This window comes from Choloepus didactylus, chromosome 17, assembly GCF_015220235.1.
Source record: "Choloepus didactylus isolate mChoDid1 chromosome 17, mChoDid1.pri, whole genome shotgun sequence".
In the NCBI taxonomy this organism is placed as follows: domain Eukaryota; kingdom Metazoa; phylum Chordata; class Mammalia; order Pilosa; family Megalonychidae; genus Choloepus; species Choloepus didactylus.
This window is the reverse complement of record NC_051323.1, coordinates 74,652,164-74,675,718: the sequence shown is the minus strand read 5'-3', so window position 1 is coordinate 74,675,718 and position 23,555 is coordinate 74,652,164. Positions and strand designations below refer to the sequence as shown.

Genomic DNA, 23,555 nt, shown 5'->3' with positions numbered 1-23,555 from the left:
AATATATGAGACAAACATTGGCTAAACTGAAGAGAGCCTAATAGTAGGAGACCTCGGTACACCACTCTCTCCTATAGATAGAACAACCAGACAGAGGATCAATAAGGAAATTGAAAACTTAATATGATAAATGAATTAGACTTAACAGACATTTATAGATTGTTACATCCCAAAGTACCAGAATATACATTCTTCTCTAGTCCCCATGGAATGTCTTCCAGGACAGATCATATGCTGGGGCCCAAAACAAGTCTTAATAAATTTAAAATGACTGAAATTATTCAAAGCCCATTCTCTGACCACAATGGAATGCAACTAGAAGTCAACAACCAAAGAACCAGATCTTTCACAAATATATGGAGGGTAAGCAACACATGCCTCAAAAACCAGTGAATCAAAGAAGAAATTGCAAGAGAAATTGGTAAGTATCTAGAGACGAGTGAAAATGAGAACACAACACATCAAAACCTGTGGGATGCAGTGAAGGCAGTGCTGAGAAAGAAATTTATAGCTCTAAATGCATATATCAAAAAGCAAGAAAGAGCTAAAACTAAAGACCTAACTGAACAACTGAAGAAGCTAGAGAATGATCGGCAAACTAACCCTAAAGCAAGTAGACAAAAAGAAATAAAGATTAAAGCAGAAATAAATGAGCTGGAGAACAAGAAAAACAACAGAGAATAAATAAAACCAAAAGTTGGCTATTTGGGAAGATCAACAAGATTGACAGACCCTTAGCTGGACTAACAAAGTAAAAAAGAGAGAAGATCGAAAGAGAGAAGATCCAAATAAACAGAATCAGAAATGAGAAGGGGATAATTACTACAGATCTTGAAGAAATAAAAAAAACCATAAGAGGATACTATGAACAACTGTGTGCCAACAAACTAGACAATTTAGAGGAAATGAACAATTTCCTTGAAACATATTAACAACCTCGACTGACCTGAGAAGAAATATTAAAACCTTAATAAACCAATCACAAACAAAGAGATCCACTCAGTCATCAAAAATCTACCTACAAATAAAAGCCCAGGGTCAGATGGCTTCACTGGGGTATTTCACCAAACTTTCCAAAAAGAACTGACACCATTCCTGCTCAAACTCTTTCAAAAAATTGAAGAAAAAGGAATACTACCTAACTCATTTTATGAAGCTAATATCACTCTGATAACAAAACCAGATAAAGACACTATAAAAAAAGAAAACTATAGGCCAATCTCCCTAATGAATACAGATACAAAAATCCTAAACAAAATACCTGCAAATTGAATCCAAAGGCACATTAAAAGAACTATACACCACGACCAAGTGGGGTTCATTCCTGGCATGCAAGGGTGGTTCAATATAAGCAAATCAATTAATGTAATTCAACACACTAACAAACTGAAAGGGAAAAATCAAATCATCATCTCGATAGATGCTGAAAAAGCATTTGACAAAATTCCAATATCCTTCTTTGATAAAAACACTTCAAAAGGTAGGAATTTGAAGGAAACTTCCTCAGTATGATAGAGGGCATATATGAAAAACCCACAGCCAGCACAGTACTCATTCAGCCTTCCCCCTAAGATCGGGAATGAGACAAGGATGCCCGCTGTCACCTCTATTATTCAACATTGTGCTAGAAGTTCTAGCCAGAGCAATTTGCCAAGATAAAGATATGAAAGGTATCCATATTGGAAAGGAAGAAGTAAAACTGTCATTCTTTGCAAGATGATATGAACTTACATTTGAAAAATCCTGAGAATTCAATCATAAAGCTACTTGAGCTAATAAACAAATTCAGCAGAGGTGGGATACAAGATTAATGCACATTAAGTTGGTAATGTTCTTATACGCTAGTAATGACATAACTGAAGAGGCAATCAAAAAAATATTCTGTTCACAATAGCAACTAAAAAAATCAAGTACCTAGGAATGAACTTAACCAAGAACGTAAAAGACCTCTACACAGAAAATTACAAAATTTTCTAGAAGAAATAAAAACAAAGGACCTAAATAGATGGGAAATATTCCATGCTCATGGATAGGAAGATTAAACATTGTTAAGATGTCAATTCTACCCAAATTCATCTACAGATTCAAAGCAATACCGATCCAAATTCCAATAACCTACTTTGCAGACTTGGAAAAGCTAGTTATCAAATTTATTTGGAAGGGAAAGGAGCCTTGAATTGCCAAAAACATCCTAAAAAAGAAAATGAAGTGGGAGGACTTACACTTCCAGACTGTGAAGCCTACTATACAGCTAAGGTTTTCAAAACAGCACGGTACTGGCATAAAGATAGACCTATTGATCAGTGGAATCAAATTGAGACCCCCAGATCTATGGTCAACTGATTCTTGATAAGGCCCCCAAATCCACTGAACTGGGACAGAGCAGTCTCTTCAACAAATGGGGCTGGGAGAACTGGACGGCCACAACAAAGAACCATCTGGGTCTCACTCACCTGTGAGTCCTGTTCCCCAGAACCTCTGGGCTGGTGCTGTGGGGGATGAGGAAGGAAGAAAAGCCCCCACAGCGAGCTCCTTGTTGGGCCTCCTTCCACTGGGACTCCCAGAAACCTGCCCCAAGGAATACGTACCAAGCCCGTGCCCCTAAAGTCAGCGCATGTGACCTATCAGTGCTTGACTGGCATGCACGTTTACAAACCTCCGGCTGAAATGACAGTCACACGCTCCCCTCTATTTCAGCGCATTTCTCCAACACAAAACACAATCTTTAGCTTCCTTCCTTCTTTGTCTCCAGGCTCATTAGTTACCATCTTGTGTTAAATACTCACCACCCGTTAGATTAAAAGAATGCCCAAAGGCCGAGAAGGAGTTGAGGGGTGTGAACTCGGGGCTGCCTGGGCTGCTGACGGGGCTCCACAAACCCGAGCTGCATGACACAGGAGGAAAATGAAACAAACACGATGGTTAGTCAAAACCGATCCATCAGGCATGCTTCACAAACAGGAAACGCTGGGGGTCCTCAAATACAAAACAGACAAAGGAAGACTTGAAAAATGGCTTCTGAGTCACTGAGACTGCCTGCGCTCCCCGCAGCCTACCCCTGGCCTGAGAGCCAGGGTCCCAGAAAGTGTTTACAGAGAAGGCAGATATTCTTTACCTGTCTTTACTTTTTGAGATACATTCAAAAACTGTTTGAATTTGAGGACTCGTTCCCTGTCAGTGCAGAGCACGCGAGATCGGGGCTCCGCTTGCCCGACAGTCTTCCCTGCTGTTGGTGTCATGGCCACTTCTCTGGGATTTTTGAGGAAGTCTCTGCACACCCCCAGGTCCCTGCTGCTGCCGCTGCTTGGGGGGTGGAAGCCTGGTCATTGCCCGTGAGCTGTCTCCTATCTCTTCCCACTTCCTTCCTCTCACATGCATTTTTGTTCTATTTCTAATCATCAAATCACATTCTTTCTTACAACAGACAGTGATAAAGGAGAAGGGTGAGAACAGCTTTAGAGCGTGGGGCACGCACCCCTCCTGCTGAGCATGGCACCGGGGCCGTGGGGGCCTCCACTGCTACTGGAAGACGGCAGCTTCCCTTATGCTTCCACCCAGCAGATGAGGTTTCTTTTACAGAAATATTTTTTCCCCTTAGAAAATGAGGAAGCAATTCAGAGGAGCTTGTTACAACGCCTAGTTGTAACACATGAATGGAGAGCTGTCCGGTTGCTTGGGAAGGTTCTCCTGCTGTACCTGTCTGATCCGTCGCTGTCAACCGGAGTGTGGGAAAGGCCAAGGCTGCTGGAAAAATCTGTTTTATTTGAAGACACTTTAGCAAAGCCATTTCCACCTGTAACAATGGGATCTGAATCAACTACAGGTAAATCAGGCCAGAGGCAATCCCCCTTCCCACCTGGCACAAGTGTGACACTGACCTGGGCTCTTGTCATAGCCGGCTGTGACTGCGGCGAAGGTGGGGTTGCCGTTCTGGCCGGGAAGCGAGGCAGCTTTTGTCAATTTGTGTTTGCTTCCGCTTGGCTGCTTTGTTTTAGGGTCACTTGAAGGAAGGAGCAAAGAAAAGAACTCGTGATTGGTTTGCACCTCCTCTGCCGTGAAGGCTGGTCGGGGGCACTGACTGGGGGGCCGGGCCCCACAGGCGTGAGCACCGAGCAGAGCCTTCACAGAGGGAAAAGACTCTGGGATCTAAACCTATTGAATCAGACGGAAAATTAGAGATTTCTGGGGCAAGATAAGAAAATGCAATCACTGTGAAATTGGCAAGGGCAGGGATCACCATTTAGGGGGCTGCAGAGGGTGCAGTCACATTTCAGAGAAGAACACTGGAGAGGACTGTGGGCAGCAAAACAGGAGGTCGATACGTGGGGACGCTGGTTCTAGGAAAGTCCCCTTCCCTCTCAGGCCTCGTGGCAGGGCAGCCTCCTCGGCCTCTGTGGTTTCTGCCTCTCACAGCAATGAGGAAATTACTACAAAGCTGTAGGAGCTGCAGAGCACCCAGGGTGCTTCCCGGGGTGAGCAGGGTCCTGAGCAGACTGAATGCCCTGCTGACAGGGAGGCTGAAATGAGGCAAAGTCTGCAACGTGGCTAGAGCAGCCCCCCAGCCCTGGCCAGAGACCTCCTTAATATCTGCGCTTCTTGGCTCTAGAATTAGAACTCAGTTCCTCCAAGTTAACTCACACATTTCTCAGTCCACAGGGCTCCCGCAGGACCGGGGACAGATACGGCAGAGAGCAGGGACAGTGGCTGGTGCGAGATGAACAGGATGGCAGCCTGGGCCCTCGAGCATCTCGGTTAAGGGAGGTGAACACCAGGTTTTAAGGACACACAGCAGGGCCTGGCAGTGCCCCCACCCACCTGCTGGAGCTGCTGTTGACGATGCTGCTGTAGCTGCCCCGGGACGTGAAGGCGCACGGAGCGGCCGGCGGGGAGGGCGAGGCGGGTGGCGGTGAGGTCTGGCGTTGTTTTAAGAAAATGTCTGCGTTGAGGGTTTGCAGAGAAAGTTTATAAAGACTATCGGTAGCTGGAAAATAAAAAAAGATTTTTACTCTTCAAAACATCTGTTACTTTGGATGTTCCTCCAACACTATCCAAACTCAAGAGCTTCTAAAAGGAAAAGACAAATCAAAGCTTCTAAGTGTGTTCCAGTCAAAGGCTGTGACGAGCCTCTGCGTTACGGGGTCTGCATGGGTTTACAAACGTGACCCGTCTGTCCGCTGTGTTTTGCAGGGTCTGGTCCTCTTCAATTTCCCCACCTTGGGCAGTGGAGGAGGATTTTCCATGTACTCAGGGATGAGCAGCTGAAGCCACTGCTGGGGGGCGTGGAAGATTCTCTGTGCCTCCCCACAAGCTTTTACCTGTGGCAGGTGCAGCAGCTCAGGTTAAACATTCCCAAGCTCTAGAGGACCAGGGCACCCCAGTCCTCCATGGGAACCTTGCCAGGCACACTGCTCAGTTGCCGTTTGCAGGGATACAAACTCCTGGTACGTTTCTGCTGCCCTTTAAGGCAACGTCCACACAGCGTGGTTACAATTTAGATGAGAATATCTCAGGGTCATAAACTATCTTATTCTGCACTCACTAAATGCAAATACCTGTGACTTTGATCAGAAAACACGCCATTTTGCAGGTTTGGGGCCATGCATGAAACTGATGCAGAGCAGGGTAAGAAGGGGATGAGGGCTGGCGGTCTGGGAGGCCGCCCAGTTACAACTGCCCCAGCCCAATCCCCCCATTTCTCACCACTGCCACCTGCTCCCCTCCTGCCACCATTTACTCCCCAGGCAGCTTCTGCTTTATGCTCAGGAAACCCTGCTCCACTTCTCGAGTGGTCCGTTCCACCTCACCCAATACTGTGGCCCTGACTGCACGGCAGGTCCATGTCCCTTGTAATTCTCTCCAGCGCTGGCCGCTTTCCCCAGAACTCCAGGGTTCAGGGCTGGGATGAGGCTACACATTCCTGGACCTGGTTGAGACCCCAGATAGGGCACCGCCAGGCAAACTACCTGCCCCAGGAATCCCTCCCTCCCTCCTCAGTGATGCTGGCACCTGACTCACCGACCTCATCTCCGACCCACCCACCCTCACCCTTGACTGTGTGGCTGACCCCCTGCACATCTGCTTTGTGGTCCCTCCTCCTCTTACACTATCTCCTGGGTGAACTCCACCCCAAACTCTGCATTCACTCCCCCTCGCGAAACCCCCCAAGCACAGTGTGCCGACCCACTAGCACCCCACAAGGCAGGGTAATTACTCACCAGCCATCTCGGTTACCTCCCCCTGCACCACCAGAAGTCATCTATCCCTTCGTGAATGGCCCGTCCCTGAGTGTGTGTCAGGGGTGCCCCGGGGGGTCTGACACAGCTCTCTGGGGCAGCTTTCCTTCAGCTGGATTTGTTTCACAAGGCCAAGCACTACAGAATCACTCAATAAATGTTGATAAAATGAAATTGGGAAAGTTAAGAAAAGTTAGGAAAAAACCTTACGGAACAATGCTTGAAGTAAGAAGAAAAGGGGGGGGGGGGTGGTGGCTAAAAACCACACAGGGTATGTGCAATTAGAGCTTTTTGGCTCAATTAATAAATTTCTCCTTTGTTGACTTCTAGTTTTCTCTCCTTTTTAATAACTCCTTTTATTTTGGTTTTCTTAAACTATGAAATTATTCAAGGAAAATTTTCTAAGCATCTGATATTGTTAGAGCACCACACAAAGGGTGTCACCTGGGACAGATGGGCTGCAAAACTGCGCAGCGTGACCACAGCTATGTCCGGGCTTGAACAGTCTGGAGTGGACATATAGCTCACCCTGGGGACCACCTGTAAGCTCAGCCCTGCCGTCAGGGGCTGGGGGCCTGAGGAGGGCCACGCCAGATAAAATGTCAAAGGGAGGAGAGTGAGAAGAGATGAGAAAGCGGGGGTAGGGGCAAAAAAGGCGCAAGTACTAGAGTGTACCAGACTGAGGCCTACTGGTTTCATAAAGCCCTATTATGTATATAGCGGGGCTCTGCTGGAACTTTCTAGTAAGGATGGCTGTGAGAGCACAGAGGTTACAGAGCCTGGGACTAGTGTGAGGTACTCCTTGGCTAGAAAACACAGAAGAATCTACAGACAGGGGCCTTCGAGACAATGCTGCGCCTTTCCCAGCTGGCAAGGCTGTCCAGTGACATGTCCCAGCGCTGCCTGAGGTCTGTGCTCTGACAGGCACTGTCTCCTCTCGTGGAGGGCCCGGGGAGGCGAATGGGGGCCTGCGGCTCCATGCCTTTCTGACATTGTCTCCTCCAGACCACTCCGCCGTTTCCCGGGAGCTGCAGCCCCAGGCGGCTGGGTCCTGTCACCCCTCTGCCCCGCCCCAGGAGTGACGTCACGGGGGTCTTGCTGCCACGTGTGGCAACAGTGCAGTGGCCGTGCAGTCTCCTCTCAGGTGGCCTGCCTGGCGGACAGCACCCCTCTCCTGTGGGTACGTTCACCAGCAGTGCTTGATATTCACGTCACCCGGTCTCAAAACAATCCTATGGAACTGGTCCCCTGGAAATGCTGTATTTTTGATGCTAAAAAGCAGCTTTCCTTGGTGGTGTAAGTGGCATCTGTTCAGTGGGGAATTTCCCAAATCACCACATCTAAGCCAAGGACCTGTGTCTGGCTGAAACCTCAGAGGGGACCCGAGGAACCAAAGGCACCTCACGGAGTCAGCCTGGAGTAGGGCTTCTCGGAAACTCATTCAAGATTTCTTAAGTTAGCCAGGGCCTTAGGACTTCTCTCTCATCCCACGCAAAAAGGAGCACTGAAAGGTACCAGAAAGGCTCATGGCAAATGGGGCGACAAGCATGCACACAGAGTTTCTCCCGAACGGGTGGAAATGAGAAGGTGGTGTATCTAACGGACCCCTCCCCTGAATTTCCAGGTTCTCCAAGGGTGTCACTCACTCCCTCTGCACAGCAACCCCCTTACCTTAAGCGGTCTGGCTGCTCGCCCCAGGCTTCACCTTCACTCTTAACCCCCCCATCTGCCCTGTAGCACACACAAACCAACCCTCCGTGAGTGTGGACGGATGGATCCCAAGGCCAGGACCGCCCTGATCCAAGTCCCTGGAGTCAGGCCCCTCCCTCCCCAGGCCCCGAGGGTCTCCAGGGCCAGGACGGCTGCCTTCACCCTCGGGACCCGCACCCTCTCTCTGAGCACTGTGGGGCAGACCTGAGAAACGAGGTCCAGAACACTACAGGGAAACCCAATGAAACCTTCCCGTGGGCTGAGCATATAAAGCTGAGAACAAACTGCGTCTGTACAAGAACAATCAGACCGTGAATGTCTGCGCAACCAGGCGGGTGGAGGTCCCCCAGCGAATGCCTCTATAAATATGCAAACCTTCTGTGGAGGAGCCACTGCTCCCCACCCAGCACTCCGTTTTGTACACAGGCTCCTGGGAAGGAAAGCCCCGAGGGGCACCGCTGCTGATTTCTGTGGTGTAAATAACCCCACCCTCGCTGATTTCAGTCTACCAACGGTGACGCACCCGGCTAGGACACCGTGCGGAGTTTTACTGTTCAGGCTGTGGGTACTTACAGCTGCCGGGTTTGTGAACTGGCACCGAATCCCACTCTGGTGGAGGAGAGTCTTTTTCACCCTCTGAGCTACTCGTGTTGCCTAGTTCTTGACTACTTGGGAGGAATTTTGCTAGGGCAGGTGGCCTGTTATCCACTAACTTATTATTTGTACCTGCACAAAAATGAGGAAAAAAAAAGGTTATTGATTGAGAGTAATTCCTTTCTTTCAGGTCTATTTCACTGAGCCTTCTAATAAATGAGGATGAGAACATAGTCTCATCCTTACGTAGCTAATTGATTACTAATAATTATTAAGTAGAGAGAGTCATGAAAATATCTGCATGACCAAAATGACATTACCTTTTGTTTTCTGGGAATTTCTTGATTTGGATCCACTTGTCAATGCGGCTGGAAGAGGAATCTTGGTTGGGAGAGTTCTACGCTGTTTAGTTTCCAATGAGGGAGTATATGGTAGCTCTAAAGAACTGAAAGACAATCACGGATAGAAGAGTCACATTTGTCCCTTTGCTTTTGGAGGATATTAATACTTAATTACCCTACAATTTCAATTGCATGCTTTACTGATTTGGCTTCCCGATGTGTTGTCTACCATCAGTCCTAACTGAGGACTGGCTATTCCGGACATTTCTAGGACTGCTCAGTAGACATCAGCACCAGCAGATTTAACCTTTGCTGTTTTGAGTGCTGAAAGGAAACTGAAGTCTGTTACTTAATACCATCTAATGGCTTGGAGCACCCACCTCAGATAACGTGAATAATCCAACTGTCTGGGGCCAGTGAGCGCCAAGTCATCCTGCGTGTGAGCCTGTAGACCACACGTGGGATTCCTGACCAGGGAGACTCTTAAAGTCTCAGGCTCACGAGCATGAGAGTTTCTGCCACTGCCCAGACCCTGGAACGCATTTTTCTCATAGAAAGTGTGAACTGAGCTGGGCTGAGCTTCTGGGCACTGCAGAGTGGCAGGGCTGTGTTACTTGCCTAAGTCTAGGGCGGGTCGAGTGAGATGAGTCTTCTTCCTTATTCTTGAACTGAAGGTTAAACATTTAAAATATTCTCTTATTCATTTAGTCTGTACATGTTTGTTAAGAGATTTTGGGGTAAGCTTAAGATTTAATGAACATTTGAATAAATAGGACAGTTAATTGGCTCTGAACTTGCTGTCAGCCAAGGCAGATGGGGAGGCATGCTTGGCTATTTACGCTGTCAGCTCAAGGCTATGCTTTTCATTAAAGCCCGACAGAGTTTACCGGCCGATGTGATGTTCTATTTTCAGAGCACTTCCTGCCTCTGACCCTCAGCTGTGTGACCTAAAGCTCCATTCAGGCCACCCCCATCCCATCCTCCAAGCTCTTTGTGGATGCACCACATCATCCTCTTCTTCCTTCCACTGCTCCCCACCAAGCCTCAGGTTCTCACTCCTCTAATGCCTCTGATCTCTGCTAGGCTCTAGGACAGGCATCACCCACTGGATTAATTCACACCAATTTCAAATGTCAGAAGGTTCAAACCTGCCAGAACCAAAGTCGTCACAGCAACTCCCCCCAGCCCCACCCCACCCCCCAAACAAACACACCAGCAGATGGTAGAATATGTAAAGTACGATCTCATAAATAAATAAATATATTTTTAACAGAGCTGTCTACAAAATTTTATAAAATTGTGGGGTCAAAGGACATTTTCTTTTCAGTGTTTTCTCTATTTCACAAATTTTCTATACTAAATAGGCATTATACCTGGTATCAATAAAAGAGCTAAATGAAAACACAAAGGGTCTCAACCTAAGTAAATGAATTTTAGGCTGGATAACAAACCAAAGTGAAAAAAAACCCTACTATTTATGGGAGAGACTATTAATGCTACAATTTTATAGAACTTCTGTCCTTCCTCCACGTCTGATTTATAAGGCTATTTTAAAAACTCCATCTTTTTAAAAAATACAAGGGCTCCCACAACACTGACACCCAGCCTTCTGGGAACCTATAAAAGGATATTGGTATAACTGTGGGCAACTGTCTATTTATATAAAGCTTAACTTTGTGCCACTGTAAAATTAATTATTTTTTTAAATAAGAAGGTGCCAGACACTATTTTATTTTCATTGGTTTATACTTTCCTAAATTAAGTCAGAAGCTCTCCATCAAGAAGCAATTTTTAAGGTTTCTGAATAAAATGAAGGTAAGTGATTCTAGTTAAAAGGCAAAGTCGGCAAGGAGGCCCAGGTGCCTGGCTTCCTTTTTGCTGGGGCTACGTGGAACACGTGCCTGTCTGGGGAAGAGGCAGCGAGCTGGGGGTGAGGTTTACAATGGGGCCAGGACAGAGCAGGGCTTCCCTGCTGGCTGGAGGTGCCAGGGCACGTAACTGGGTGTCCCCTGTGACCTGCAGCCACTCAGGCAGGTGAGCACAGCGAGCACAACGAGGCCTCACTAGCCACGAGCCCTAAGTTACACAAGCAGGTAAACTGATTCAAATAAACAAAAACGGAAGGATCAATGGATACCGGTGCCCTGACCCTACACCGGGGCGGCCTGGCCCCTACTGGTTCTGCATTAGCCCTTTCAATGCCTGAGACCCAATTCCCACCCCACTTCTCCCGTGCAGCAGCCAGGAGAAACGGTCGGCCCAGCCCTCTGCCCTCGAGCCCCGTGCCACACACTCACACAGGAGGCTTTCGAGCCAGCTCCTGTGTGTGACAGGCTGGGGCTGCCGAGGCTAAGGCTCTCTAGTGAATTCTTCAATGCTCTATTTAGGTTTAGGCCTTTTCTCACTTAGCCTCTGGCCTAGAGAGGACATGACATAACATTCTAATAACATTGATAATAGTTTAAAACTAGTTTTTTACTAATATTAGAAGATCAGCTTTTTGGCTAACTGATAAGTAAAATAATTTATTTGTCATCAGATAAATCTTTCAAAAGAAAGTGATAATCTAGGCCTAATTAATGATGGGTCTTTTTTAAGTGCATATATTTCCTTCAGATACGTGGAGCCGTATATTCACATACTGAAAGCCCCTATTATTAGCTGACATTAACTTCATGTATCACTGATGCAAGAACTGGCAATGGCTCTTCCTAAATGACAGCCAGTAGCATAATTCAGTGGCAGGCCAGGAAGGAATCTGTTCAGAGAGGCAATATTTCCTTACTAAAAAAAAAACAATAAACAAAAAGCAGTCTTTATTAGTTTAATGGCCCATTTGATTGATGCAATAATGAATTCTTACTATCAAAACTTTTATCCCTGACTTCAGAAAAACATATAACAAAATCATTGAGATTAAAGAGATTAGATTAAGGAGATTAGAATATTAGGTTGCATATGGATTTCTCGTTACAAAAGACACTTCAGAGTGCACTGCTTAAATTGTCTTCTGATTACTGTATTAGAGAGGACATAGCTATCTGCCTTAATTGCCCCTTGATTGACAGGTAGTAAGATAACTGGCCATTGGCTGCTCCTGCCTTTGGTTTACCAGGGAACTCAAAACCCTTGCAAAGTTAGTGGCACTCAATTGAAGTCTTTTAAAAACTTTTCAAATTCAAATCTGCTAATGGTCAACTTATTTCACAAAAAATTAGAATACAACAGAAGTCAGCAGAGTACTATCTGTTTTAAATATATTAGGTTTCAGATACTGAGCTCAAGCACCAGACATGATAAAAAAGACAGATTTGATAACACTGTCACCTATGGAATGGCTTCTCTAAGACAATTCTTAGAAGTCTATGTTTTAAAATTTGTTACAAGAATTATTTCTGCATCTGGAAAAACTAGGACTTTTCAAAATTTGGATTTATCAATCCCATATACTTTTAAATATCTGCTCAATCACCTAACCCTGAAAAAGGTCTGGAATAATCATGCCTGTCCCTGGAACACATCACTCCTGTCCCAGGGAGCTAGAAGAGCAACATCCATCAGTGCCTCGGGTGCGTTTCTCTCAGAAGCCCAAGTGTGGTCAACTCCTCTCCAAAGAAGTGGTCTGCCCTGCCCCCACCGCCCACGGCCGAATGGTCACCCAATATTTCACCCGACCTCTCTTCTAACCATGCCAAATCTATTCTCAACAAATTGTGGGACTGGGCCTCTCTAACAATCTGTACAGAAGAGTACTTGTTAGATAAAACGATCCACTGCTAAGGACTGTCACATGCTGTGCTATTTAATTAAGAAACAGTTCCAGGGATAAGGTTACAATTTTATAGCTGCAACCACAAGCTTCTTATGAGCCTTTGGTCCCACAGAGCAGACCGACCCGGCAGGTTAGGCTGTATCGTCAAGGGAGAGAGTCCAGGTTGTTTTTCAAAGCTCAAGTATCACTTCCAGAATCAGAATAAAACACATCTTCCGCAAACCTAAGGGCAATTTGAATGATGGCGGACAAACTATGTCTTTCTAGTTGATACCTAATTCCTTAGACTCGCCGGGCTGAGGCTCGCTTACCACTGCTCCCAAAGAAGGCAACACTGGCTTCCATACTGCTGCAATGATGAACTAGGAAGGCTTATCAACTACGCCAAAATCAAAATTAGTTCACTAGGCAGACCCCACTCCAAGGCTCACGGAAATATGACGTAACCTCCGCTAATAAACCAACAGTTCGGCTCATTCCTTTTCTGAAAAAACATTTTTCAGTAAGCCTTCAAGTGGCTCCGGGGGAGCCCACGGGACACCAGCCTGTGGGGACCGAACTCAAGTTACTTTATAAAAAAATTATCTGATAAGGTAATACCTGCCCTGAAATTTTTTCAAGTAAGAATAATCTCTTCTGAGTTTTGTGGCACAGAAATCTAGATCTCAACTGGTGCTTTGGGCTAGTGACTCCGAGACTCACGTCTCTATTTGAGAAGAGTGATGCTCGGACTTGTCACTAAGCCACCCAGGTACAGAGAAATGAAACAGTTGTTTACTTACAAATGAATTACCAACCTGAATTTCCCTCCTAAAGCTTCAAAACAGTTAATTCTGGCCCTCTACCTATCTGATTGGCTGTCCCTGATGAACAACAGTGAACATGAGGAATTGTTAGAAAAGCCAAATCCAAGAAGAACGTGTGGTGGTACATGGCTTTTCCTGCAAACAAAACAAAACAACACACCCACCCCACCCACCCCAACCCAAAATGCTACCTGGCCTTCACCAGTAACTCCTTTTTATACCTTATGTCTCTGCACTCATTTATTTTCCTCACCTGAGTTTCACATCTGTTGGGATTTCTTTCTTAATATTTAAGAGTTTTTTGCTTTTTTGCTTCACTTGAGACATTTCATTTTCATGTTTTTCGGGCATGGCTTGTTTTCCCTTTTGTTTTTCTGTATCCTGTAAAAAAATTTACACTTAATTGCTGAGAAAGATTAATAAAAATAACTGAAATTAGTCCTATTTGAAGGGACAGGCAAAAAGCAAAGATGGAACAGATGTACATGCCAGTATGTAAAATGATAAATTCTGGTCTACAAATCTATCTTTCACTATTGTGGTTCTATCAAGTTTTCAGCCTGCTCTGGTTTATTATGATTATGTTTTGGTGAGTCTGAGTTCTAAAAAATGTCATTTTAATTCATATCTTAGCTGGAATGGGTGGCAGCAGCAGCAAGTTGGAATAGCTTCTTATTTTTAAGTATTGAAGAGCAAAACCTCGCCTTTACTTATAAGAAGAGTTGAGCAAAGACTACAGCATAAAGTTACACACTTCTGGCAACGTGGCCAAACCCGAGCTGCAGGAAAATCTGAGGCAAGACAACAGTGCAGTCATGAAGTGTGTTCAAATCTGGGCCTCCCCTTGCAAGGGTCCACACCATTGTGGTCAGTTTAACGCTGACAGCTGGCTGGTCCCCATCAACGGGACGGGGCCTAGTTATCCATCCCCCAGTCATAAGCCTGCAGTGGAGTTGCCCAGAGGGCCCAGGCCCTTTCTCAAGGCCTGTGGTGTCCAGCAGGAGGGACACACCTGCCAGGTGGAGTTCCACAAGGGGACTTTTCTGGAGCTCAGAGGGGTGGGTCTTGCTGGCCGAAGCGTGGGGCCTGGGCTGGCCAGGCCACACCTGAGCTGTACCTTAAAGCAGAGCCACTCCCTCCGTCCATGGCAAGATAAGGGCATTCACATACTTATGCTGCAGTGTGACACGAGCAAGGCACCCAGGTGTGAGATTGGGGGATGCGTCTCAAGAACGGGCACATATCAGCTCAGGTCCTGCTGAACTTGCCTGGTGAGTCACACGTGGACGCAGCTGTGCACTGGTTGTGTGTAGGAAGAACACACATATAAAGGATAAAAAAACCAAAACTTTCCCCCCACAGAGAGTGTGCAAAGCCCCGGGCTCCAGGATGCACGGGGCTGGTCAGGAGGAGACAGGGAGGGCATGCTCGGCAAAGGGGAGCAGCTGTGGCTGTGGAGGGACGGGAGGCATGCGGTGAGCAGCTGCCTAGCTTCACGGCTTATGCTCCCTAAGGCAGCCCGGGTTTCTGAGGTCACGGTTGCTTTGCGTCTCACAGCAGGTCGATCTAGTCAACTGTCAGGAGTGAATCATCAGAGGCAGAACTTTGAGACCCTCCTGAGTTACTCAGAACTATTTCCTGAACACTTCCCACGTCACGTTCTCTGTGGACTGTGAGCCTGTTCAGGGCAAGGACACAGTCTTTTTGTTCACTGCTGCTTCCCAAGCACCGAGCACAAGGCCGGGCCTTCAGATGCTCAGCGAATACGCATTTAATGAATGGGTAGATGATGGCTGGAGAAGACCCACAAGAGAAAACGACCTGTCAAGTTTATAAGCCAGTTGGGAAGAAAGTACACATAGCTGCAAACTATGAGGCCATGAGCTCTAGTCATGGCTTACAGGAGGAGGAAGGGACGGCAGCCAGGAGGCCTCATGGGGATATGATTCTGAGCCGTGCGCGTGGAAGCAACGTGTGGCGGAACATGGGAGAAGGAGGAGATTCAGCAGGCAGGAGAGCTCTGCCAGGGACTGTGCAGAGAAGGCTGGTGGGCGGGCCTGGCTGGGCAGGGGGCCTTGAAGGAAGAATGCGAGGCAGGAAAGTCAGAAAAGGAAGCGAGGGAAAGGGCTCAAGACAGGCTCTGCTGAAAATTTCCACAAGCCTATTAGTATAATTAAAAATGTTGAGATTACACTCAAAAATTTTAGATGGCCTTTTGATTCTCTGAGGTAATGTTTAAAAAGGGATATAACATACAGAACTCCAATACTGGTTATGAATTGTACTAAAGAAACAAAGAGCATAATAACAAAAGTAAGGGAATGCAAAAAGGAAGGCAGTTGCCATGAAACATAAGTTACATGTACATTTTATTTTAAAAATTAATGTCTGAAGGCGACAGTGCTGCTATCTTTAAGAAATGGGCTCCTGGGTGACTAAAATTGAAAAAGAAACTGTGGTCTACATTAAAGGCTATAATAGGGTCATTTTAAATTTGAAATACATTAGTCTGCAAATAAAACTGCCAAAGCAGAATCATCCTTACTTTTCTGCATCCCACTCCTGACTCGAGTTCCTTGACTACCCACAGCAGTAACGTTACCCTCCACTTCTCCACTGCTCCTGTGTCCCGGGCACTCTGCAGTCTGGTTTCTGACGTACTGACAGACTCTGCGGAGGGAGGGAGCTGTCTCTCCATGTGCTGGTGTGGGCGGGGCGGGGCACTCTGGGAGGGAGCTGCCACCGCAGCCCTGCTGCCAACAGGCCCTGGCAGTGACGTGCCAGCAAGCCACTCTCATTAAAATGGTGCAATTCCTTCTCATCCTCTTTTGATACTTACATTTTGAATTGCATTTCATGAGGTAGAGCAGTTACTACCCTAGACAGCCCCTACTGTTCAAGCAGAGTTTCCAGTTGCTAATGATCTTACTTTATCAACATGTTTCCAAATGTTGTTCCTTGGGGGAAACAAAGACATTCACGCACAGAGCCTCGGCAGGTCTCTGCAGGCTGGGGTACTGCTGGGGCTCCCCATGCACACCGAAAACGGATCCCGAGAACCGGGCAGACGTTCAGTGCAGACCCCTCATTTCCTATTAGAAAACACCACCCATGAGATGGGGTGCCCTGTGCTCGGCAGGAGGCGTTCCTTTCCCTCTGCCGCCTCTGTCTGAAGTCAGCTGGGTACCTCTTTGAGAAGTGGTTCTGTGTCAGGGTTGGAGGTCTCTGTGGTGGTGGAGGAGCTGTCATCGTCAGCCAAAGAGTCTTTCAGCTCATCCTCCGGTGGCCTTCCCTTCCCCCGCTTTTCTTTTTCTTCTTGCTTCTTGGGCAGTTTAACCTTGCGTTGAAGACATTTTCCTTTCCCTACGAATGAAAATCAAAGTAAATGTTTTTTAATTGGTTTAGAAAACAAAGTCATTTAAAGAAAAAAAGATTATGGAGAGGCTCACCTCTTGTTCTGATTACTAAAGGATTGCTTCTCTACTGGCCTTCTAATTAAAGATTTCCTAATCAAGTTTGGCTTTTCGATTAGAATTATTTTTAAAAATCTGCTTCATTGAGGCATAATATATATAATGCACCCATTATAACTGTATAGTTCAATGAGTTCTAACAAATATATATGTCTGTCTTAGAATATTTTCATATTCCCCCAGAGGGTGAAGTAGCTTTGAGAAGTCTCAGAAGTGAAAACCAGAGATCCTTTTAAATCCGTTAGGAGACGGAAGCCTGATGGTGACACATGCGAGGAGCTGCCCATGTGCTTTCACCTGAACAAAAATAATCCTTGCCCTCATGGACTTCAGGGTCTAGCGGGGCTGGACGGAGGCAGGGAAATCCCAGGATTCAGCACCTCCAACTGCTTCTGCAAAACCGCTAGGAGAGCCAGGCAGGATGAATCTGCAGAAACCACCCAAGCCACACCTTCACCATTCTGCACGTCATCATTTCTAAATAAATCCTCTTGATAATGGTGACCTAGTATAACTTAACTTAAACTCTGAAGCTTTATGCCTTACCCTAAAGAATGCTGATGCTGGTGGGCACCAGAGACTAGACTTGAACAGGGGTTAGCAAACTGGTCTTGGATCAAATTGGGCCTGTGGCCTGAGTGAAGAATGACTTTTACATTTTAAATGATTAAAAAAGAAACAAAGGAATGTATGTAATGGAGACAGTTTGTGGGCCAGACGGTATATACCATCAGGCTCTTTTCAGAAAAAGTTGGCTGACCCCAGTCTAGAAATAGACTAAGCAAAGCTCTGAGTCATTTCCAGGAATGTCCTTTCACCATTTACTTCCACACTGATCCCAGCAGGTGCTAGATTAGAAATCACAATTGGGCTGGGGAGAATCCTTTTTTTTTTTTTTAATTGATCTCAAATTTTAAAGCCATGGATACACAAAAGGAAAAAAGAAACACAACAAACCAATAGTTAAGTTGAATCTTAGGTCAAAAAAAGTTCATTTCAGGAAAGAGTAGTTTATACTTTTTACCTCTGAATCTCTTATTTACTCCTTGATATGCTGCACATGGACTTGCATACCCAGTACCTTAATGAACATGACCTTGAAAAGGCCAACAATGACCCTTTCCCTCAGAGCCAGTGCCCACTTCTCAGGCCTCCTGCCTGGCCTGCTCCACCGGACTCCCCTCCGCCAGCATCAGCCTCTTCACGTACTTCCATTTTTCTTACAGCTTTTCTGCGGGCTTCGTCTTTGCTGCTGTTTTCTAGAGACCTGTCCCTGGAACATCCCTTTACCCTCTCCTTTCTCCCGGGGCTCACTTTAACTCATTTAACACAAGCAATTGAAATCCAAAATGTTCTAGAGTTAAGTATCCTAAAAATATCTTTTGGATTCTCATAGCCTGTAACAATGGCTCTCAACCCGCTGTACTTTAGAATCACCCGGAGCCTTTTAAAACAATTGCTGTCTGGTTCTCACCTTGGGAAGCTGACTCAGTAGTTCTAGGTGGGACCTGGCTGCAGAGAGCTCGAGGGCTCCTCTGGTGACTTCAGCATGCACTGTGGCCACAGCATCGACATGACTCCAACCCCTGGGCTAGCAGCTTCTCCACTGTCACGCATGAGCTCCTCTGCTATTCCCAAGTGTACAGGTAGGCAGCAGGGAGGAAGGAGAGCATGCTTTCCCAAGAAAGGGACTAATATCCTGACTGGACTACACTGATGATGGGTCCACACTTACTGGCAGGTAAAGAGCCTGCACTTCTAGGCTGCACTTCTAGGCTGCACGCAGCAGGGGCCTCTTATACCTGGTGGGGGGACTTCCTGAGGCTCCCTTCCCTTTCTTGGGGACTGGTTTCCAGTTTTCCAGTTGAAAGACTGAGCTTTAGGGAAAGGAGAGGCCCTCTAAAGACTTTTGCTTAAGTCAGTGGTTCTCAAGTGATCAGCAAAATCAGCACCACCAGGAACTTGCTGGAAAGGAACATTCTAAGGCCCCAGTCCAGATCTACTGAATCCCCTCCTCATCGCAAGCACTGGGAGGGCATGATACAGGAGAGTGTGATTTCCCTCATGGTGTCAAGTTACACGACAGAAGGTGTCTGTGAAGAACATCTGGTATGTTTTTCAACAGAGGCACAATGCCCATTGTGCTATTCGGCGCCCTTAGATTTAAGGAGGAATCAAACGCTAGCAATGTCCGTCTTTTCAGATGAACTCCCATGCTTCCTTTTCCTGCCTGGTAACTATGTAGCAATGTTTTCATTAGCTACCAGAAAGTGCAGCTCAATTAACACTTAATGGTAAAAACTAACTTCATTCCAGGTTCCTGCTGCGATGGAGCCATGGTTAAAAAATAAACAGACAAAACAAAAAACAGTGAAAACCTTGTTTTATCCTTTATAAATTGTTTTATATGTGATTTAATAATTTAAACCACCTTTACTCCGTTTTAAAAGCAGGCAGGGGAGAAAAGCAAATGGGGGAAAAAGTAGACAAGATATAAATTATAAATAAAAAAAATATTCCAACTCATTTACTTTTTTTTTTTGTAGTATCTAAAAGAGTATATACGTACATTTATAAGCACTGGTCTGCACAAGTTTGTTTGTTTGTTTCTCTCCAATCTGAAATCATTCCATTTAATTTCCACCCAAAAGAATTACTTGAGGAAAGTCAATCATGAGCAAGATGGTTTCTCCACATGTGTGGGCCTAAGCTGGGCCATGCAGCGTCAGTGACGATGTGTGCCAGGAGCACTTTGGGGAAACTCCAGGGACCCACCAGATGGGATGGAAATGTGTGCCTCCTCCTCTGGCGAAGGCTGACAAGGCCCAAAGGGAGCCAGTGAATGACATGGACATGGGGCAGTACAGGTCATGTAAATTGATTTCCCCCTATTTTTTCTTCAATGCTATCAAGTGGGTGTAACAAACTAAAACGTATACACGCATATGAAACAAACTCTTCAGGGACTCTTGAAAGCTAAAGTCTTGTTTTTATGTCTAATTAAGCTCTGAGCTCACATGTTTAAGATACTTGCTCAGTCCAACAGAAGTTAGAAAAAAATTTCTATTAAACGAAAAATTTTTACTTCTATCACAGGGAAGGAATTAGTCAGTTTGCAAGAGAACTTGACCTGAACTCTATTTTGTTCTAGTTTTTCTTCTAACTTAAGAAGGTTATACATTCTTGGCAACAAGTAGAATTGACACGCTACACAGGACCAGGGAAAAAGGCGGCATAATTAAAACTCCATAGCATAAAGAATTCAGTTGTTTAGGATTTTCATAGAATTATTATGTTTAGGTTTTGGATTTGTGTATGCTAGAAGTAAAATATCAAGGATACTCAAAAGCAAACTATTTAGAGTTCCGGTCAACCAAAATGGTGGCATAAGATGCTCCAAGGTTCTGTTTCCCCACAGAATCTTTGAACAACTAAAAAAACCTGGTAAAGCCATCTTTCTAAGAACTCTGGAAAACAGTTAAAGGGTTGTAATAACCGGGCAAGTGCTGATCAAGAGACCTCGACTTTAAAAATGGTAGGAAAAGCTTGTGGCACCCTTGCTGGCCCTTCCCCACCCAAATCCCTGGCATGGTGTGGAATCAGCCTGCACTCCCACTGTTGGTTCCTGGCTGGATGCAGAGGGAGAAGAAGTAACCCCTAAGCACATACTGGGGTGCAGGTATGTTGGTGCCAATAGCTGGTGGCAGCCTGAAAGACGGAACCAGGAAACTGTATGTTTATGCTATTGAAGACAAGTTGGTATCAAATCACACATGACTGTTATAGCTTTAGGATGTTAAATTTAAGCCTCATGGTAACCACATACAAAATATCTGAAAAATGTACAGAGAAAGCAATAAGAGAGGACGCAAAATGATACACTACAAAAACTCAAATAAATAGGAAAATAGGCACTAACAGAAGAATTGAAGAAAAAAATTTTTGTGATGACAAAATAGCCAAATGGCAGAAGAAAGTGCTGCGTTATCACCAATTACGTTAAATATAAATGGCTTAAATTCATCAATCAAAGGGCAGAGATTGGCAGAATGGATAAAAAGGCATGACCCAATTATATGCTGTTTATAAGAGACTTACCTTAAATTCAAAAACACAAGTAGCTTGAAAGTGAAACGATGGAAAAACTATATACCATGCAAACAGTAACCAAAGGAGAGCTGGGGGTAGCTATTCTAATATCAGACAAAATAGAATTTAAGTCAAAAACTGTTAGGAGCAACAAAGAATGCCATTATGTACTGATAAAGGGGTAAATTCACCAAGAAGACATAACACTGATAAATATATATGCACCTAATGGCAGAGCCCCCCAATATATGAAGCAAGTATTGACAGCTTTGAAGGAATAGACAGTTGTACATTAGTAAGAGAAGACTTTGTTACACACTTGCAATAATGGATAGAACATCTAGTCATAAGATCAAAAAGGTTAACAGAAGACTTGAACAATACTACAAACCAACTAGACCTAACAGACATATAAAGAACAATTTACCCAACAGCTGTAGAATACACATTTTTCTCTAGTACACATAGCTTATTCTCCAGAATAGATCATATGTATGTTAGGTCACAAAACAAGTCTGAATAAATTAAAAAATATTGAAATCACAACATATCTTTTCCAACCACAAAAAAAATGAAGCTAGAAATCAGTAACAGAGGGAGAACTAGAAAATTCACAAAACTGAAAATTAAACAACACACTCTTAAACAACCAATAGGTCAATAAGAAATCACAAGGGAAATTAGGAAATATCTTGAAGCAAACGAAAATGAAAACACAACATATCCAAACTTACAGCATGCAGCAAGAGCAATGATGAGAACATGAAAACACAACATACTCAAATTTACAGGATGCAGCAAAGACAGTGATGAGAAAAATGAAAACACAACATAAACTAGTAGGAGGCAGCAAAAGCAGCAATGAAATCTCATATTAGGAACCTAACCTCATGACAGATGGATCTAGAAAAAGAGTAAACTAAATGCAAAGTGAGTAGAAGGAACGAAATAACAAATATTAGAACAGAGATACATGAAATAGAGATTAAAAAAAAAAACAAAAGACAAACAAACAAAAAAACACACAATAGAGCCAACAAAACCCAAAGTTGGCTCTCTGAAAAGATCAATAAAATCAACAAACCTTTAATTAGACTGGCAAAGAAATAAAGAGGATGCAAATAACTAAAATCAGAAATGAAATAGGAACACTATTGCTGACCCCCAGAAATAAAAAGGATAAGAGGATACTATGAACAACTGTACCCCAACAATTAGATAACCAAGAAGAAACAGACAAATTCCTGGAAACATACAAACTACCTAGACCAACTCAAGAAGAATTAGAAGATCTCAACAGACCAATATCTAATCAAGAGACTGAACCAATAATCAAAAACCTCCCACCAAAAGAAAAGCTCAGGACCAGATGGCTTCACAAGGGAATTTTACCAAACATTCCAACAGGAATTAACAGCTATCCTGCTCAAACTCTTCCAAAAAGCTGAAGAAGGAGCACTTACTAACTCATTCCATGAGGCCAACATCAATCTCATACCAAAGTGAGATTGAGTTACCAGAAGAAAATTACAAACCAATACACTTATGAATATAAAATGCAAAAATCCTCAACAAAATACTAAAACTGAATCCAACATCACATTAAAGGAATTACGCATCATGATCAAGTGAGATTTATTGTATGTAAGGGCAGATCAACATAAGACAATCAATGAACATAAACACCATCTTAATAAAATGAAAGCAAAAAAAACCACAGATGATCATCTCAACTGATGCAGAAAAGGCATTTGTTAAAATTCAGAACCCTTTTTTAATAAAAGCACTCAGAAAACTAGGAATAGATGAAAACTTCAACATGATAAAGGGTATATATGAAAAAACCCACATCTGACATCATACTCTGAGGTGAAAGACTGACAGCGTTCCCTCTAAGATCAGGAACAAAAAAGGGATGTTCACTGTCGCCACTGTTATTCAACATTGTACTGGAAGTTCCAGACTGATCAACTGGGCAAAAACAAGAAATAAGGCATCCAGATTGGAAGAAAGAAGTAAAACTTTCCCTATTTGCAGGTGACATGATCCCATATACAGAGAATCCTATAAAAACTCGTAACAGAGCTGCTGGAACTAATAAATGAATTCAATAAAGTGGCAGGGTTAAGATCAATACTCAAAAATCACTAGTAATAATTTGAAGAGGAAAGCAAGAAAAAAAATCCCATTTACAACAGCAACTAAAAGAATTAAATATCTAGAAATAACTTTAGCCAAGCATTGTAACAGACTTGTACATGAAAAACTACAAAACCTTGCTAGAGGGAATCAGAGAAGACAATAAATAAATGGAAGGACATTCTGTGTTCATGGATTAGAAGACTAAAGCTTGTTATGATGCCAATTCTACACAAAACGACTTACAAATTCAATGCAATCCCAATCATAATTCCAACAATCTTATTTGCAGAAATGGAAAAGCCAATCAACAAATTTATATTGAAGAGCAAGGGGCCTTGAATAGCCAAAAACATATTGGAAAAGAAGAATGAAGTTGGCAGACTCGCATTTCCTGA

General features: G+C 44.4%; 1 protein-coding gene across 2 annotated transcripts in view; it reads right to left on the bottom strand.

Moving 5' to 3' along the window:
- The window catches only part of TMEM131 (transmembrane protein 131), a 210,113-nt gene that overhangs the window by 5,725 nt on the left and 180,833 nt on the right, over positions 1-23,555 (bottom strand). For both annotated transcript variants that reach the window (XM_037806416.1, XM_037806415.1), the window contains exons 32-39: positions 16,644-16,819; positions 13,710-13,837; positions 8,858-8,982; positions 8,517-8,669; positions 4,816-4,981; positions 3,879-4,000; positions 3,697-3,793; positions 2,787-2,884 (exon numbers count right to left, since the gene is read on the bottom strand). In XM_037806416.1, coding sequence (XP_037662344.1) covers positions 2,787-2,884; positions 3,697-3,793; positions 3,879-4,000; positions 4,816-4,981; positions 8,517-8,669; positions 8,858-8,982; positions 13,710-13,837; positions 16,644-16,819 — 1,065 coding nt within the window. The remainder of the gene's footprint in view (positions 1-2,786; positions 2,885-3,696; positions 3,794-3,878; positions 4,001-4,815; positions 4,982-8,516; positions 8,670-8,857; positions 8,983-13,709; positions 13,838-16,643; positions 16,820-23,555) is intronic.